The sequence below is a fragment of the Pinus tabuliformis genome, chromosome 6 (assembly GCF_031772625.1).
Source record: "Pinus tabuliformis cultivar Carrire ecotype Pingquan chromosome 6, CPIR1, whole genome shotgun sequence".
Classification (NCBI taxonomy): domain Eukaryota; kingdom Viridiplantae; phylum Streptophyta; class Pinopsida; order Pinales; family Pinaceae; genus Pinus; species Pinus tabuliformis.
This window is the reverse complement of record NC_142292.1, coordinates 1,410,634,601-1,410,654,797: the sequence shown is the minus strand read 5'-3', so window position 1 is coordinate 1,410,654,797 and position 20,197 is coordinate 1,410,634,601. Positions and strand designations below refer to the sequence as shown.

Genomic DNA, 20,197 nt, shown 5'->3' with positions numbered 1-20,197 from the left:
ACTGACAAAAGTTGATGAATGCCCTTTGGCGAATCTACTGATGATGATTGCCCACTGACTGATTGGAAAACAACTCACTGTTGCTTTTGTTGTGTTTGAAAACTTCTCACAGCTGACTTTTCTATCAATCGCCCATTGACGAATTTGTGGATGCTCACTCGCTAACGAAAATGCCCAATGGCTGCTTTGTTGATATTGTCGAGACTTTCAGTCTAACAACCACTGTGAATTTCATCGACATTTTCCCCCCTTTGTCAGCTGAAAGGAGAGACAATCATCTGCATTTGATTTCTGAACTCCCCCTTCAGGTGTAGGAGTGTTTCACTATTGTACTCCCCTGTTCAACTATATGAGAGTACCATCTTCATTTTTACTATTGGCTGCAATATGTGTGAGTGAAATTGATTGTAAAACTTATACAATCTTCTGACCGTGGATGACCATTCCCAGGGATCAATCCATAAATAATTGATTTTCAATCTCGTTGATTGTTGTTGTTTGCTGCATTGCGCTGATGAATGATTTGACTTGCCACAATGGTGACAAGGATGGAGATCAAAACAGTGATCTTCCAGATGACCAGTTCTTTGACAATGGAGGCAGTTTGGTTGGACTGCAACTTTAGTTTGTGTGTGTTTCTGTTTGTCTGCAACTTTCTCAGAACTAGCCAATGTGATTTGTGCAAGAAACCTTGCACTGAAAAACTTAATGGGCCTTGAATAATCCGGGATATGCAAGTTGGCGTCATCTTTGTCATATCCTAGTCCTCATCGATTTTTGTTACTTTGAAGTTTTTCCCATGGCTTGATGATTTGTTTGGAAGAAAGTTGAACTGGATCAGGGACCACTTCGACACTTGAAGTTGGTTGGATCAGTGACTTGGAATCAACATCTTTATCTTCATCTGTATGGATGAAAGACTTGGAAACATCACTTTTCTGTTGCAACTCATCTCTTTGAAGTTGCAACTCCAGTTGAAGAAACTCAATCATTTCATGTGCATGTTGAAGATGCATTTGAATATCAGCAAGAGTTGTTTTGCTGATGTTCACCATGTCGCCCGCTGATGATAAAATCAAATTGTTAAGAATTTGGGACAGTTGAATGTGTGTTGCCATGTTAGCTTGCTCACTTTGAATTCAGGCTCACTTGTACTGTTGTTGATTGCTAGTGCTTTAAACACTTGCGAGAGTTTTATGACTTGGTTGTTTGAACTCTTGATGTCACGCTCGCTTGATGATGATTGCTTTGCTTGAATGCTTCATTGACACTTTGTGAATGCTTCAATCAACTTCATAATGGCTCGTTTGTTGTAGATGTCGTGCATTGAACTTTCACACTTGATTTTGCATGCTCGCTTGCTTGGTTGTTTGAATGACACACTCGCTTGCTTTGTTGTTTATTGCATTTGCATTAAACACTGGCTTGATTTGATGCTCACTAGAATTCACGCTCGTTTAATGATGATTGCTTGCTAGATGGCTTGATTGAACTTGCTTGATTGATTATTGACACTTTGTGCTTTCTTGAATGTACTCACATTCAATGATTGATAACTGACACTTTGTGCTTTTTTGAATGTACTCTCTGAATGTGCTGATTTTAAAAAAGGAAGGGTGTCAAACGCTGTTGAAAATGCACCCAAAAGACAAATGACAAGTTCAATCTTGATGACTCAGTTGAAGACTTACTTGTCTTAATGTATTCACCTTAACAATTCAAATTAGGGTGTCGGTTACAACCGAGAATGCACCTATACAATTCAATTAAAAAATGTTTATCTGCAAGTGATACAAAAAGTGTTGTTGATGTTGATGTCGTCTTGGCTTGAAATGCTTGATTTTGTAGCGTCCTTAACTTGATTGCTTTGATTACATGATGTGAAATGTGCTTGCTTAGAAGATCATCTTATCAAGTTGATGATGTGATGCTTTGTGCTTGTGTACTTAAGCTTGATTAAGCATTCTTATACTTAAGCTTGCTTATGTGCATAATATAAGAGAGCGTTTTGATAATGTGAACACAAGTTATGCACACGCATTCATTACACACAGTGTACCTAAGATCCCCTTATTCATTTTCAGGCGGATCTAGGACACAAGCACCACAAAAATTATGATTTTATTAATTACTGGACACATCATTTTTCAATATCACAACTTTGTAGTGTAAACTTCTCAAAGAGAATGTCACACTTGCAAACTTTGGAAGCAAATTGTCTTCAAAAAACTGCATACACCGACTCAATTGCTCTCAAAGTAAAACATTACTTTGGAGTGCAACAATGACTTTCTCTAAAAAAATTCACTTATCACTCCAAATACAAAATACTTATAGCTCCAAAATATACCTATTCTCTACACACCATAATTCTCCAAATTATAACTTATACCTTATCACTCCGATACAAAAGATTCACTTTACTTCCATCACTCCCAACATAAAATTATACACCTTATCTCTCCATTACATAAATAATGCTCAAAATTTCAAAATAACTCCTTACGTAACTTTTCAAACAAAAAGTCTCTTTATGAAATCACTAGAAAAGTGATATAAAGTTACTTCTAAGAAAAGTGAATAAATTGTGTATTTTGATTTAAACACATGCTGCAAGTGAGATCAAACCTCTGGCTCAATCAACAAACGGTTATATTTGTGGAGCAACTAAAAGATTCGAACAAATGATAAGCAAACTCGGCCCACTTTTTCAGTCAACTTTGACCCCATCAACAAGAAACCCAACCAGCATTTGGCAACAGGTAAACGTGACCAGAACTCGACCCTCCTTATCACATGCTACATGCAGTCCCTCAACACAAAGAATACCCAACACGTGGGTCAATAAAGTCAGCGGGGAAATGAAAGTTATTTTGACCCAGAATTTAAACAATGGCCAAGATCAGAATTACCATGATTTAGCTCAGAGATTCAAACTACCAACAAGAAGGAAGCACGCCTAGAATAACTAATGTGCACTGGTACTTCAGAAACTTTGATCTACCAAGAGGAAAACTAATTTGCCCAACGAATGATTGAATCGCAGCTTACTAATTTATTCCGAATTTTTTCATACATCAAACTCCACGATCTGCCAAATCAATGAGTAATATGCTAGCTGGTGATATATCTCGTTTAGTCAATTAAAGGGATAAACTCTAAAATAATTACTCTGTTGAGAATGAGGATTTTGACCAGATCACAGGGAATCCGTGTCTTTATTTCTGCTCAGAAATAAATGGAGTTGAACTACTGATAATGTATCTGTTAGAGTCGGTCTAGTAGCCCTCCACTAGAGATCAAAGCTCTTTGCATTTCATGATTAGGTGTCCCATCAGTGTGATCATGTTGCATTCCGTTAGGCATGCCATAATCCTGGTGGAGGGAGTTTGTGTCTTTTTATTCCCCTCCTGTTTGGCACTGCTGGTTCAGGTTTGTTTAAGTTAATAAAATCTTCAAAGGGTCATTCATTTTGCTTTAAGTTTCGAGGTCTTAGGTCTAGGGTTGAGTCAATTTTTGTCTTGAGAGGTCATAAAGGACCAGCAGGCCAGAGGGATGTCCTTCATAAAACATCATTTCAATAATTCTCACTATTGTACAGCTAAATTTTCACCTTGTTTTCAAAAACTCTGTTTTTGAAAAACAAAGGTCATTATCTCGTTTTTTGTAAAAATTCTCAAAATTTCAAATTTTTCAAATGTTGAAGCGCAGCCTTGGTCTCCTTTGCCAAAGCATCTTAGAAGCTATCCCTGCAAAAATTTTCAGAAGAAATCATCATTTCAACCAATTTTTCAAAGAAAGGAAACCAAAAGTCAGAGCCAATTAATTCAAAGAAAGTGTCAACACTCAAACATTATAAAGTGGGTTTTGGGCAAATAAAAATCTAAAGGAAGCCTATAAAAGCACATCACTCTTCATTAGCAACTCATTTGCCTCTCACAAGCTAAGTGAATCCTTGCAAAGGCGATTTCAAGAGTTTTTGAGCAAATTGGGCAGTTTCAGAGGCGCGCTACGCATCAGGGAGGGCGCGCTACGCGTCAGGGGCGCGCTACGCATCAGGCTGCCTTTCTCAGTGTTATTTTGCACGTGCGCTACGCGTCAGAGGGGCGCTACGCGTTGGGCGAGGGGCGCTACGCGTTGGGTTTTCTGCTCAACAAACTGCCAGCAAGCTATCAAATCGACTTTTCTCTCAAGCAATTGCAGGTAGGCCTCTCCTCCATGGCTTGATTTGGTTTTGCAAGATGAATGAGAAATTAATATGTTTAAATGCCATAAAAATGAGAAGTCAAAACCCTACTTTGATGTGGAAGATTTAAAGCCTTTATGGTGCTAGGGTTTCAAATTTCTTTTGCTGTCCAAGGTTGCCCATTTGTAATCCCTCTTTTCCCTTATTTCCATCAACATTCTCCTTCAAAGTTTCCCATAAAATTTCATACTCTAAAATCCCTAAAACTTACTACATTCCCAAACCCCATTTCCACCTTAAAGTCCCACAATATTATAATTTCCCATGTTGCTTTCCCTAAATTCCTTATTTTTGTTTATTGTCCCTAATTCCCTCATGTTCCCCTTTCCCTAACAATCCCCTTGTATTTATGTCCCCTTGGTGACAGCATTTGAAAAAGTCAAACAGCAGTTAATTGGGTGCAAAGTCAGCATTACATTTCAGCTATCTTGCCTTCAAAACCATGTCAGAAACCGAATCAGATTATCAGCAGAGTTATGACAGTGATTCAACACCAGAGGTAGAAGTGCCAAGGAGGCATCACAAGGGTGGTAAGGGTGGTCGGCATGTCAGGGAGGAGCCCACTTCTCTGGCTCATTTGCAAGCTTGTCCACTTGCAATGACATGTTTTCAGTATCAATCATGCCTTGGATATTGTGAGCGAATCTCACAAATTCAACATCACAGAGAACTAGTCCGCTTGTTTGTCTTACATTTGCACAATGGTCATGTGAACCTTGCAGGAGTGGATTTCACTCTATCACCTGAAATTGTTGCTCAAGCCACCGGGATACCAAATGTTGGGGAGGAGTGGACCAAGCGCAAGCAGTTAGACAGATTTCATTATCAACCATACATCAAACCCGGATGCATGAGACACCTCACTTCTGTTTTTCCTTTCAGATTCCTAAGGGATGAGTATGCACCCTTGATGAGGCTCATTATGCGCTATTTCACTTGTGAGGGCAGATTTTCACGTTTATATTCGTACCATATCCGTTTGTTGATGCATTTCACCCGGGTACGAATGATGAACATTCCATTTTTCATGTGCCGAAATATAGAGAAGATGGTGCCCATAGTGCAAAGGAAGAACCCCGCACAGCAACACAAAAGTATATATCATTATGCACTGATCGAGATCATAGTGATGCATCAGTTGGCACAGCAGGGTATTGCTTGGGAGGATTTCATTTCTCGCGACTTCTTCATGGTGCCACAGCCACCTCCTGAGATTGTCCATGATGAGGGGGGCCTTCACAGCAGTTTCACATTCCAGAGCCCGAGCATGTCAGCACTCCAGCATGTGTTACATACCAGAGAGGCCACAGGGCCTTATTTGCATCTGCACGGCGAGTATTATCTCCACACCAGGTGGAAGGGGTCTCGCCTTCTTCATCAGCACAACGAGTGTTATCTCCACATCAGGTGGAAGGGGCCTCGCTTTCGACAGCAGCACAGGTACAAGAGAGAGGCAAGCAGCCCATGATTGATGAGGGGCCATCAGGTGATCCGGACATAGATATTGTTGACCTTGACATCAGTTCTCCTAGCTCGGAGCCAAAGGAGATCATTCAGCAACTAAAGGCTGAAAATCACTTGTTGCAGCAAAAGTTGGAAATGGCAAATTGGACAATCACATACTTAGAGCAGCGCAACAAGCAATTAGAGGATGAACACACTCTTGATGAGTTGCGGAGGATCCGAGAAGACCGAAACTTGGCTCGCAAGAGACCCGGTGATTTGACACCTATTGAGCAAGGGTCTATGCTCATTCAGGTGAACACTCATTTAGAGAAGTTGATAGCCAAGGCAAATAGGGACAAAGATATGCTCCGCCACATGAAGAATCATTATTGGGCCCGCATGCATGTGTGCAAAGCAAAAATGAAGGTACTCAAAGCACGCTTGGCCAAAGCACTAAAACGGAGGAAAAGGCCCGATCCACTTCAAATTTTAGCTGAAGCCACCTTGAAGGAGCATGGTGCTCAATGATACACTCACAGCTCAAAATTCAGAAAATTTGGAGCAATTTTGGTCAATTTTGAATTTTTTTTGTTAAAAACAGGTTTTTGCCCTCAACACGTAGCGCGCCGCGCGCTACCCTTAAGTTGGGGAGGTCCATGTCACAAAAACTCAGCGTTTTTGGATTTGTCATGACAAATTACACTTGCTCAGCCATTGGCAAGACATTTCATGGAGATTTGAGCCCCCAAAAGGTCAAAAAACAAGCAAAAAATGACCTTCTGCCACTTTTTGGACACACAGGAAGCAGTCTTGGGAGATTGCATTTTTGGAGGGGCAAATGGCCACCAAATTGAGAAATTCCACTTGGGCTGGAGAGTAGACATCCAGACCTTTCCAACAAGCCCACTTGTGCCTCATTTGGATGCCGGGAAGTGCCCCAAAAGTGGGCTGAAAGGCGCACTACGCGTTGAGAAATGGCGCGCTACGCATCAGGACATTTTCTCAATTTTTCACCTTCAGCTCAGGAAAACGCAGCATTTGACCAGTTTTGACTTTTTGGTGGGATTTTTCATCCTCCTTGATGTAATTGATGTAATTTTATGTTGACATGACACTTTTTTACCTATTCTAGAAGATTCATTCATAAAATGGCAAAAAATTAATGAATGAATTGGTTTCCTAGCTTATAGAGGCAAGTTGTTTTGATTGCCTAGATTGTAGTGCTCAGTTTAGAATTGGTTGAAACAGCTCCTAGGATGATGAGCTCGACCCCTAGAGGCAAGGAAATGTGTTAGCGTGCCTATATTATGTACTTTCTTAGTCATTTTCATGGTTGGACTCTTGAGGGATAAGCTTAGACTGTATTACTCTTTGTATCTCTGCAATTTTGGCAAAGGAAGGACCAAGGTTTTGCAGCACTATTTGGGATTCCTGTGGTGATTTGTGTTGATGGTGTGTTTCTCTCATGTACTTGTAAGTTTGTTATGTGTATCATTTTCCTACTCTTCTCTTCTGCAAATTAAGTAAATGAAGTGTTAAGGTAGAATTCATGGTTTCTATGCTCTGCCTTTAAGTTTGCTTAATATCTATGTTTTCATCTGTTTAAGGAGAACTCTCGATGGTTTCTTGCTCTCCTTAACTCCTCACCGGTCATATCTATCCATTCACTTATTTCAAAGGCATCAAGACAATCTCCTACCTTGCCCCAAAAAGACCTCTGCAAAAACTGTGTCTCATCCCCGCACCCAAAATTGCCGTGCTCAGTTTTCCAACAAAACCCTAAAAAATTTAAAATCAAATTTTCCTATCAGTTTACTAGCCTAAAATCAGTGTTCTTTATTGGTCATCTCAGCCCTTTGAAAACCTTTTGCCGAGATAGACCCGGAGAGAGCCCTCTCCTGTCCCCGTAGGGCTAGCTACGAGGCTAAGTGGTTTGATGTTGCCTTGAATTTTGTCTTTTTCAGCCTGAGGCCAAATTCAAGCGCTAACAGTATCAAACCATCATCTACCAGATGACGAAAACTATCCCAGAATTTAGAGCAATATAAAATTTCGGCTACTAATGGAGAAAATATCATGCAAGGGATTGGGAGCAATAGCGCATTAATTTCCAGAGAGTTTCATTCTGCCTCAAACAACTATCTACGCCAAAAAAGAAGATAAATGATAAATCTGATCAGGGTTTAAGAGATACATTATGTTGCTAGATTGATTTTAATCTGCCAATTGCCTTCAACTTGATAATCCAGCTGCCTGTAGCTAAGCGATCTCTCTCTAAATTCAAGGAGTCGACCCATGAATTAATGGATTTCTCCTTTTTGAGAATCGGAACAATTGATTAGTTTTATCTCTTGCCAATAAGGGACTCACATCAGTGAAGAGGACACTCTCGCAACTTGACCTTGATGAAGGATAATCAATCTGCATGAAACTATGATAAGTCAGGGTCTCCAATCTTGCTAGATTCGAATGGCTCAAGGAAGGATCTTGCCCTCCTCCACGATCCAACAGCTCTCAAATGGAGAAAACAACAAGCACCATCGCCAGCTCCACAGCTCACAGTTCTCGTGGTTCAATATACAGATTCCCCTGATCATATTTCTTGGTGGCTCTCACAGGCTTCATAACACCACTTAGGTATATAAACTTTGGCCTCCTTCAATCGCACCGCTCCCAGAATTATTTGCACAATTAATCACATCCATGGAATATGCAATTATGTGATGCACACAACTTGTAGTCTTTATCCATACGAACAATCACACCGTGAAATCTCTATTGCAATCCATTCTCCAGGCAGTCTTTAAAATATCACAAACCATGTAATACCTGCAGATCAGTTCAGTGCCATCCTACTAAGTCGAGGGAGCATTCCATATTTCAATCGAAGAATTATCCAGAGTGACTGCAACTTGATTGATCAACACTCGTTGCAAGTTCTGCTACAGCTGTTGGCTTCCAAAATGCGGACCTTTCTCTCTGAACTTTTAGCATCTCCACATTTTTAGCAAAACACCACCGAAGCCACTAAAAGATACACCGTAGGGGCAAACTTGGGGCAACAAATGAATCAAAGAAGTGTCTGCCTTCTGTAAAACCCTTGTTAAAACACTTGTAGAGAAAACCCCTGAGAGGAATATTTTAAGGGTGAACGGATTTCTTCGACATCCAATACAGTTGGGTTCCAATAATAGTACAGAGAAAAACAAAAACCTGAGGGATTCGAGCTTTAAACTATTAAATCCCCACGGAATTTTAAGCAGTTTGGGGCCAAGAAACTTCAATATGAACGCAGAGAGTTTGGGGAAATTTTACATGAAAGCTTACAGTTTTGTATGGAAATGAAAGAGGATAACGACACTGAAGAGTTGTGAGAGACAGACAGGAAGCAGCGAGAAGTTCATTGAGAAAATAGCTTATCGAGATGATGGCTTGCCGATCTTAACCCTCGCACTCCTTCCATTAGCAAATCTCTCCTGGCAGCAACTCTCTCCTCTTCAATTGCACGCAGAATTTTTAACACTCAAGCTTTGTCACATGATCCCAACAATCATGAGCCTTGCTCTGATACCAATTGAAGAAAACTAAATCAACTAATAATCACACACTCACTCATAAAATAAATATCAGAAATATAGAAAAACTAGACATGGCGGAAAAGGCATGAGAGACTTTCCTGTAGTCTCTCATTCTCATGAATTTCATTATTAAAATAATGTTTATGATACATATAAATACATGAGGAAGTTGTCTCAAGATAGTGCATCTATCTTGAACAAACTTGGTTGAGATATTTTCTCAACAAAACACTAATCTAGGAGAACTAGTTGGAGAGAATCTCTCATCCGAACTAAACTCCCTAGTTTGAGGAACTAACTCCTAATTTTCAAGATTTGATTTATTTAATTATAATTTTGGATTTATAATTGTTTTATTATGAGAGTGAGGCTAACAAGCATCTCATTTTTCTACACACCATGCATTGAGTGGGCTCACATAATTGTTTTAGGTCCTACAATATAGTAACGATATTGTCATTTTCTTTTGCAAGGATTGGCCCTTAACTCATTGTTGCTAGCATCCTTACATATTACGCTATCAGCAACAACCTTTTTCTTTTCTTTTTTTGGTTCAGAAGGTGGGACTGCCCACAGGTTCTGCCAACAATAACAACATTAAACATTGCTTGGTAAAAGAGATTTTTCTTGGAAATTATAAATTGGATATCACTCCATAGACAACTCCTGCCCACGACCTAATATGCTACTTCATTTTTGTTTCTTAAACCATTTATATGATGAAAGTCCTCCCCCGTGTCTTGTTCTCCCCATTGTTTTCAAAGCTGGTGGAACTGGTAGTTTGACCAGTTTGGAGGCAAAACGAGTCCAATAGGTTGTCCCAAAGTGGCCAGTTCTATATGACATCATATGACACGACTAAGGACTCATGGAACTCGAATTAATAAATAAATAAATAAAGGAAAATAAAATGATGATTGGAGAAGCCTAATACTCACACTAAGGGCCCTACTAATGCTACATAATTAATAATAATGTTGAATTCTTAAAGTAAAAGTGACATTCACTTTTACCTAAATTTATAGCGTTACCATTAATTGTTTTAGGATGTTTGAGAGTGCTTCCAACCTCATTGGATTTCATACAGAGAAAGTAGAATTTTAGATCCTCTTCAAAATTCAATAGGCTTTACAATTTTCGTAATTTCAAGATTTGGTGGCATTGATTGTTGATGTACTCTTCACTCGAGCAAAATCATTGATTTGGCATGTTAAGCTTTTCCTATCTTATTTTCCAAGTTACTAGGATTTGGATACAGATCCACTAGGTTTTTGAAAAACCAAGATCCGGATACGGTAGGGAAATGGCAAGTACAAAAAATATAAATATATTTTTTTATATATTTTAAAAAATAAGAATTACATAAAACTAAATATAAATATGTATATACACACCTAAGTCACCTGACACGGGGATTCGGGACACGTAGGATTCGGGATTCGTGGTGTCGGATTCGGGACACGCTGACCCCCCGGAACAGGACACGTTAGGACACGTTATATATTATTTTATTAAAATATATATATATATATAATATATATATATATATATATTTAAAATATATATATATATATATATATATTAAAAATTAGATATTATCATGTCTTACACAAATTTTAATAAATGATACAAATTTATTGATTTCAAACATAGATCTTCATCTATAGCTATTAGCATGCATAGTATATACAAAATTCAAATAAATGTCAGTGGTACTGGTCACATAAATGATAAATCTATTAAAAATTTAAATCATGATTCATAATTCATAACTGAAAGACAACTTACAACTACAAGATAGTAAGATAAACACACTGACAACTGTAGTTTTCTCATTAAGTCATCAAATCAAAATGTGTTACATAGGTAGTGTTGGTGCAATGCCAATGGCAAATAGAAATAGAAAATATAAAACAACTACAGGTATACAAGCCTCAAGGCATCAATTAGCATCAGAATCAGCATCACTGTCCCCATCATCATGGTCCCCACTGCTCTCCTCTACATCCTCCTCCTCCCCTGTATCCATAGTCGCCTTTGCATCTGCTGGTATGGAGGCTGACCCCTCTAAGTCATCAAATCTAACAGGCTCTAGCACTGGATCATTGAGATCCATGTTGGCCAATGCCAACTCAACAATGGTGTCCAGACCCATATCATCAGGAACAGTGTTACTTGGGAGCGGGAGCGAAAGCGGGGAGCGGGAGCGAAAACGGGAGCGGGAGCGACATATTCAGAAGCTCTTGGTTTGGTGCTCTTGATTAAATACGAGTTCCATACCCTAATACATGAAAAAATTCAATGGAAACATTGCAATCCCCCAATCCTAAAATCCTGAAAAACTGATAAGTCTGCTGGATTTTGAATGAAATCTAAAATTCTACTTTCTCCATATGAAATCCAATGAGGCCGGAACCACTCTCAAACATCCTGAGTCATTTCATGGTAATGTTAAAAATTTAAGTAAAAGGATGAAAATGAAGATTAAGGAGAATGTCACTTTTACTTTAAGAATTTAACATTACCATGAATAGCATATCAATACTTGGACCTAGACTTGATTATGAAGCTGCCAAAATGCTCTACTCGTTGCTGCAACAGCACAAATCACTTACCAAATGAAAATATTAATGAGCAAACACGCCCTTTTCATACCCGCGCTGAGCTTAGCAAGTCCTGGAAATCGGACACATGTCCTAAAATCGCGACACGCCCCTGAAAATCGCGACACGCCCTCGGACACGACGTGTCCTGTGATTTGGACACGAATCCAGACCGAATCGTGTCCGATTCGCCGAATTCGGGATTCGCAGGGGGTTTAGGACGAATCCGGTTTCCTAGATACACACTATATATATATATATATATATATATATATATTGCATGAAATGCCAAAACGTTTGGAAGTTTCAAAAACATGATCCCCAAAAAATGGAAACGTCGGGTATATATATATATTATAAATAGGTCATTAAGGCATCTTGCAAGAAAAAAAAGAATGAGGCACATAAATGATATTTTAGAAGGAAAACCTAGGCTATGTTAACTCTCATAGATGATTAAATGATTCAAAATCCAATATTATCATTTATAAATGAGGTTGTACATCCAAGATTCGAAAATTAGCCTTTATACATGAGGATTTACATCCAAAATCAGCCTTATATGTGGCTATATGTGCTAAAAATGCAACATAACATACACTAATGACAAGTACAATTACATATCTTATGATCATAGTCTTCATCTTCATTAACAAAAATAGAACAAGTTGTTTTTTAGTAGAACTAGAGTGTGGATTGATTAGAGATAAATTAGTTTGTGGAGTGATTAGACATAAAATTTAGTGTTATATTAAATCTATTTTGGCCATAGAAGCCCCCCACAACCTTATTGGGTGCTTGAGTGATCCTGCAGAAGCAAAAAAGTCATGTAAATGGGTCAAAATTGGCCGGAGACGGGGCAGATTTAGGCCAAAACACCAAAGAAACATTTCAGTAGTGTTTCGGTGGCGTTTCCAAATCACGAAACGCCACCCAGACATTTCAGCTGTGTTTCAACGTTTTGGGGAGTTCAGGTATTGGGACACCACATTGGAGGTTGTTTCCTGCAACATATATATATATATATATATATATATATTATTGAGTTATATGTTAATAATTGGAAAGTTATAAATGTAAACAATAAAACATAATTGTTAAATTTAATGATGAATTATATATATAGATATAATTTTTCATATAATTGAGCAATCGTCTTCAACAAAATCATGGATACCAGTGTGAAAATGGCAATTTATTAAAAATTATATAGTTAAAAAGTTATACATTTATAAATTGTTTCCAATTATATATATATATATATATATATATATATATATATGTTGCATTGCCTTTGGGGACGGGGAAACGAGTTTCCGGTATGGCTAGAGTGCACCCTCAAATTTTCCAAGGGACGACAATTTGGGGATGACAATAATATATATCTATATATATATATAGATATAGATATAGATATAGATATTCTAGCCATCTTCACCTCCATCATCTAGCCATGTAAACGATGGAGGTAATCCTGAGTAACAGATTCTGACATCTCACTATCAACATTCTAATATTCTCTCCAGCCAAAAATTCATGATGCTAGTGAACATGAAGGTCTTCATGTTTGTTTTCAGAGGCTATTTCCACCTGTCATGACAGTTGGCTTTGTTGTGGTTTTGATAACAGAAGCTGGCTCATATACTTTTGAAATGGTAACTGGAGTTGATGGTGGAAATGAAGATGGATGTGAGGAAAAACCAATATCCATGTCTATATTTGTATGTTTTACTTTTGTTGCAGCGTCATTTATTTGTGGAAGTGGCATTGAAATGCCAAGTCCAAACACTGCTCCTTTGAGAAGTGCATAACTTCCTCCAATCTTAATAGTAACGAGATATCCTGCAAGGAATGATCCATCGAGTATTCCATGGACAATTTGGCCAATCAGAGAATCGATACCCTGGCCAGCCGATGAATTGTCACCATTTTCATTACTCAGATTTTGTGATTTATCATTAGAGGGAGGAACATATGGAAGTCTCCAAGTCCTCGATGATGTTCACAAGAAATTGGGGACGTTCCCAACCCCTATAAAAGTCCCCGTTACGTCGAAACATCGTGTACGAGGGATTTTTGGGGGGGTATATGTTAATAATTGGAAACAATTTATAAATGTATAACTTTTTAACTATATAATTTTTAATAAACTGCCATTTTCACACTAGTATCAATGATTTCGTTGAAAAATTGCTCACACTGAAAGCTTTGATCTTCGTGCGAACCCCACCGAACAACCGGAGATGTGTGTATCAAGCGCCTATAAGAGGAAATCGCGAGAAGGAAATTTTGAATAGTGATGAATAATACTGGCTATAATTACATATAATAAGTATTACATAATAATATTGGTGCCGCTCTCAAGTTTGGTAGGTCAGTCATGTTGGCGACTTGAACCCCGCGTCGTCCCTGTGCTTAAACCCTTCTCTTAGTTGCATACCATTCCCACTACCTTTATCGTGGCTTTGTCTTATTGTCCCTTCCCCATTGCTTTATTGAAGATCATGACAAGTGCTAGGGGATTAAAACAACACTCCGCATACGAAACTTATAGAACGTTAATCGTAACCTACAAAAAATGCTCGCTGACACAAATGGATCCTGGGCAAATCCCAATGGATCTAGATCCGAATCTGTTTCTGAACCGAGGATCCACAGATCCAATCCCTAGGCATGATGGATCTGGTAACATAGCTTATTTTAATGCTTAGAGAGTGATATTGATGATAAAGATCCCAATATAGGCAATGTTTTCTGATATGTAGTTATTTATTGTGGCATGATTTCTTTTGGACTAGAGACCATTTAGTGTCTCTTTGTTGATGTATTTTGGTTCAGAGATGGATGCACTCAATGGTATTTGGTTATATGCATCGTTCCTTGCTATATATATGAGAAACGTTGCATATTTGTTCTGATGGTTTGGATTTATATGGATGCACATGAGCATATATGTTTTTTGTTTGTTGTTAAATTCAAAATTTGAAATTTTTTGTGAAATTTTTTGGTTACCCAAACCATTTGATTATCTCTGTTACTTATACACAACACATTTCAATCTTCAGTTGAAATTAATAAATAAAAACATGAACAACGTCATTCCCAATATTAAAAATCATAGTGGAAAATGCGAGAAACCGATTACACGATTAACACAAGTACTTTTGGACAAATGAACTTGGAAAAACCCCAATGTGGGGAAAACCAGTTTTCAGTGTGAGGGTTTTATTATTATCTTCAGTAAAAACTGCTATTGAGAAAATACAAATGCTTGCCTCTCACTGGCAAAGCTTTGGCAAAATAATTGACCTCCACCTCTGCGAATCAAATCGAGTAAGGAAATAGCCCTTTGGCCCCTTTCCAGCAATATGCATATTCTCCAGAAACTCACACTGGCACTCAGGCAATTCGAACTGGCTCTTTGGCAATCTGGCACTACTCACACGTGCAGCCTTCTGAAGCTCAATCTACCTTCCTAGAAATTCTTCTTCTGGGCTATTCGCAATGCCTCCTAGAGAACTCCCACTTGCTCCAGAAAATTAACTAGGCCCTCTCTGCAAAAATTAAAATGATAGCAAAACCTCCCTTCTGAAACTCAGAAGTTGGAAGTCTTTCGGATGAAGAATAACTCTAGAAAATCTCTTTCCAATCACTGTTGTTGAAACCCTCCTGGTGCCTTAAGGAAAACTCACCCAACTTGAATGATCTCTGTGATCTGATTTGTCTTCAATGTTGCCCATCAATCTCTCTTTATAATCTCTCATTCACGAATGAATGGCAATGATTAGAAGTTAATTTGATCCAATCGATGGCTAAGATCAACTTAGAAACTTTCTACAAGCCTCTAGAAGTAAATCGATCTTATCTCAATTAATGTCAATTAATTCACTTTCCTTAAATTTCAACTTAGGAAATATTAAAAAATCACTATTGACACAATCAAAATATTTTCCTTAGGTGAAACTTAGGAAAAATTACATGGGCATAATTAATTCTTTGTGTTTCTAGCCTCAGTGACACCTCTCAAGACTAGAACACCTGTCCGTATAATGGTTTGGATTTATATGGATGCACATGAGCATGTGTGTGTGTATATATATATATATATATTTGTTAAATTCAAAATCCGAATATTTTATGTATTTTTTGGTTGACTGGCTCAATGACTGCTCCAGTTCCTTTAACATTGTTTCTCATAACAAGTGAAGGTGAGATCCTTATGCAAGATGAACTCATGGATTCTTTCACACTTCCCCCCATTTTGGATATACCTCTGGTTTTTGACGATCTAGCTACTCCAACTGCAATTTCAAGTTTCCATAGTTGCTTTGGCTGCTTCCTTATTCTTTTGATTAATAGATTGATGGGAGCTTAACATGGTTTTTGGGGCTGTAATGGGATGGGTCTAATCCTCATGCTCTAGAATTCTAGGAAGGTGGTATTTCAAGCAGCTCCCAGAACCTGATAGAGTAATGATGCGGCAATGCTAGAATATATATAACTACCCATAATGAATGGACTAATGAAGAGAGTGAAGTAATGCTCTTGGTTGGTTAAAGCTAATTTTGTGACAAGAGCCCATAGTATAGCATCTCAGACTATAATATCAGTTTTGGAGATGTCAAAGTTGCTGATATCATAAGGATGTGCATAGAATCTAGACTCTTAAGGTTAATTGACTCTTCCATCACTGCATTAGAGCCCCTTGTAAGTGCATTGCAAGGAAACAAACCAACCAGAGCACCCCACCAAGAACACAATGCTCACAAACATTATTTCACATTAGTACTTTCCCCATGAAAATTTGTTCTTTCACTTTATGGGAGGTATCTGAATTTCTAAACTCTATCAGAATTATTAATGCGGGACTAACATCATACCTGATGTATTTTCTGTGGAATTTGTCAGGTGGTGTCCTTTCTGGTGATCTAAGTCATATCGGCTTGTCTAGTGGTTGTCGTCAAGTGCAGAAAATTCATCCGAATGCAAAATGTTTTCCAATGAAAATAGAGGTGAAATTTTCTATTTTTTCTCTGATGAAATATTTCATGGTTTATTTGCATGCTATGTTTGTATTGTCTACATGACAGATGACCCATAAATCAAAACTTCGATTTATTGTTACTTTGGTGTGTTGATGTTATAAATTGAACATGAAAATATTCACGAGATAGGTCAATTATAGTTTTAACATAGATATAGTCATGTAAGGTTGTGGCAGACTGCACATGCTGATTTGGATCCTGAGGAGCTTTATGGAAGATGTTTGTTGGATGCATCCTCTTCAAACTGCGTTTGTGCCTGTGTTTTTCCTTGTACTTAAGATTCAATGTGTAGAATCTTTCAGTGTGTTGTCTCTTTTACAAGGGACTCAACTGTATCTAATGTGATACTGGCATAAAAATATCTGCCTACTGTTGTATAATGAGATGGTAAATTGTGTACAGTAGTTTTGGTGAAAGTATGTAACATGACCTTTTTTGTATAGAGGTTAGCTACTTGTTGATCTTGTACATTCTCTGACAATTCTATTTCACCAACGAAATTAATTTTTCATTTGCTGGTCAAAATGAAAAATCACGTCTTTTCACTGAGGACTCAGCTGTATCATCTGTGATCATAAGTTTGACATTTTGCCTCGCTTTTTTGTGTATTGATGCTAAATTACATGTATCCTTTGTAAATTATATACCATGTCATCCTTTGGTTCCATACAGATGAATGTCAAATGAATGATTCTGATTTTAATAGTTTGGCTCCCGTTTTTATATTCTTGTGATGCTGCAAAATTTTGTACTTACGTGAAAATATACACCATTTCTTCCGTGGATATCTTTATAAATATTAGTGGCAAACTAATAATGGTAATTAGGCATTTTATCATGAACTGACTATTTTCCATGAAACAAAGTTGTCCTCAAATCTAAACTATGTTTACGTTACTGTTTGAAATGAAAAGTCACGTTTATGCAGACTATTACGTTACTTTTTTTTTAAACTCCTATTATTATAAATTGTCTTTTTCTGGAATGCCAATCAGATATGATGCGCGTCTTTGCTAATTTCTCTAGGGTGGAGTGACAAGTTATTTGTACGCATGGAGTCTTCGTCTTCAAATTCAGTTATCAACGACATTTTTTCTGAAAAGTATAGGGTCTAAAGCATGTTCTATAATACATCTTGACAAAAATTAGAACAGAATATCACAAAATCCTGGCAACATAAATACATCTTCTTACCCCAAGAAAATAAAGGAAAACTAACAACGGTGTGACTTAATTGGTGACGACGGTGGTTATGATGGGTTTTCTCCTGGAGAATAATTATAATTTTTTAAATAAGCGAAATTTTTTCAAGACCATACTCTTGCCTGGAATTATTAGATATATAAGAAACTTAATATAATCTACAATATCATTATGATTTTTCCTAATATATTAGAGAAATCAGCAACTGGGCTAATATTCTGACTGCTACCACTATAACCCCTTGGTAAACCACTCCGCCTTCATTATGCAGTCCACAATTGAACTGCCCCCAAGGGGCTATAATCCACAATATCATTGTCAAAACTGTCTTTATCTCATTTTTTTCATTTTACAATTATGTTGTCCATTGTTGCTAGAAAACATTTAGATTCTCGTCTTGCAATGTCGACTTTTGCCTTTTAGGGTTGAATTTCTAGGATTAACACTTACTGAGACCACAAGTATTATACCCTTGGTAAAAATGAAGTCAATCTCTAAATAGATGTTGTCTCTTTTTGACATGTTGGAAAATTAATTCTATACAACTACGGTTCTGTTAACCCTTAACAGTTTATCAAGTTGGAGGTTTAGAGACAGATATAGATATAGGTTGGGGGTTTGTTCTTAAGGAGACTAGTCCCAATATTGATTCAGAGATGATTTTGACACAGTTTTGCACTGATTGGAGAAAGATGCTTTTTGTAGCAGGTCCCTTACTTTGTAGGAGACAGAGTTTCAGGGATGGTAAAACAATATTGATCACATAATTGGAGTCCTTATGAATTTAAGATTATAGAGTGACTTGCATGGCACTTACTAGTTTTAATAAGTTGTTTGGAGACTCAAATGTTAGCTAATGGTATATTTAGAAACGCTGTGAGATTCTGAGTGCAATGAGTGACTTGTGGGCAAAACATGCAAGCACTTTCTATTTTTATCAATGCTTGCACCTCCATTTTGATTGTGTATCTGGTATTCTTTATTGAAAGATGAATCCAACGAATATAATTTCATGAGATTTTGAGGACTTTCTATTTTTTGGAATGGTCACATGTCAAGTCTGATAACGCATTCCAATTATGCCCTATGTTCTAATTCCATTGGTAATGTTTTTGTCCAAATCTGAGACAGTTCTGGTTTTAGCAGTTGGTTCATGGCAGCAATGATTAGAAATTGAAATTTGATTTAGAGATGATTTAAACACATTTTTGCACTGATTGGAGAGAGTTATTATTTTGTAGGAGGTCCCCTACTTTGTAGGAGGTGCAGTTTCAGAGATGGTACAACAATATTAATCACATATTTGGAGTCCTTGTGAATTTAAGATTCCTGAGAGGCTTGTTTGGGTGGCTTGCATGGCACTTCCTATTTTTAGTAGGTTTCATTTGGAGACTTGAATGTTAGATAATGGTATCTTTATAAACCTTGTGAGATTCTGAAGGCAACATGCAAGCATTTTCTATTTTTATCAGTACTAGCATGTCCATTTTGATTGCGGATTGCATTTTCTATTTTTATCAGTACTAGCATGTCCATTTTGATTGCGGATTTGGTATTCTTTACTGAAAGATGAATCCAGTGAATGTAATTTCATGAGATTCTGAGGACTTCCTATTTTTTGTAGTGGTTGCATGACAAGTCTGATAACGCATTTGAATTTTGCACTGTGTTTTTATTTTAGTAATGGTGGTTTTGTCCAAATCTGAGACAATTCTATTTTTAACAGTTAGTTCATGGCAATAATGATTACATATTCAAACTCCATATTTAGTTTTGAGTCTAATGGTGGTGTTTTTGTCATAATCTAAGCGCTTTTTATTTTTAACTGTCATTACATGGGAGCACTGACAGTGTATTCCAATTCCCCATCATATTTTGAGTCCAATGAATATAATGTATTGGACATGTGAACATGTTTATATTGTAATAAGGCCTAATTTTAGGCATAATATACATGGTAGGGTTCTCTTATCTATTCTGGGTATTTTCTACTCGTTCCTATCTTTCAGGGGGGTGGTTATTTTTACCACCATCTATTTATAGCAAGATGGTGGTAGGGGATGAGTTGACATTGGC

At 37.5% G+C, this 20,197-nt stretch overlaps 1 protein-coding gene across 3 annotated transcripts in view; it reads left to right on the top strand.

Moving 5' to 3' along the window:
• LOC149263930 (serine/threonine-protein kinase TOR-like) overlaps nt 1-17,467 on the top strand; it is a 491,915-nt gene extending 474,448 nt beyond the window's left edge. Inside the window, exons 57-58 of one of the 3 annotated variants that reach the window (XM_089426963.1) lie at nt 16,782-16,885; nt 17,095-17,467. In XM_089426963.1, coding sequence (XP_089283089.1) covers nt 16,782-16,800 — 19 coding nt within the window. In that variant the 3' untranslated portion in view covers nt 16,801-16,885; nt 17,095-17,467. Of the gene's footprint in view, nt 1-16,781; nt 16,886-17,075 lie in introns of all 3 variants that reach the window. The other 2 variants (XM_089426958.1, XM_089426968.1) reach the window with 2 other exon arrangements.
• The last annotated feature ends 2,730 nt before the right edge of the window (nt 17,468-20,197 follow it).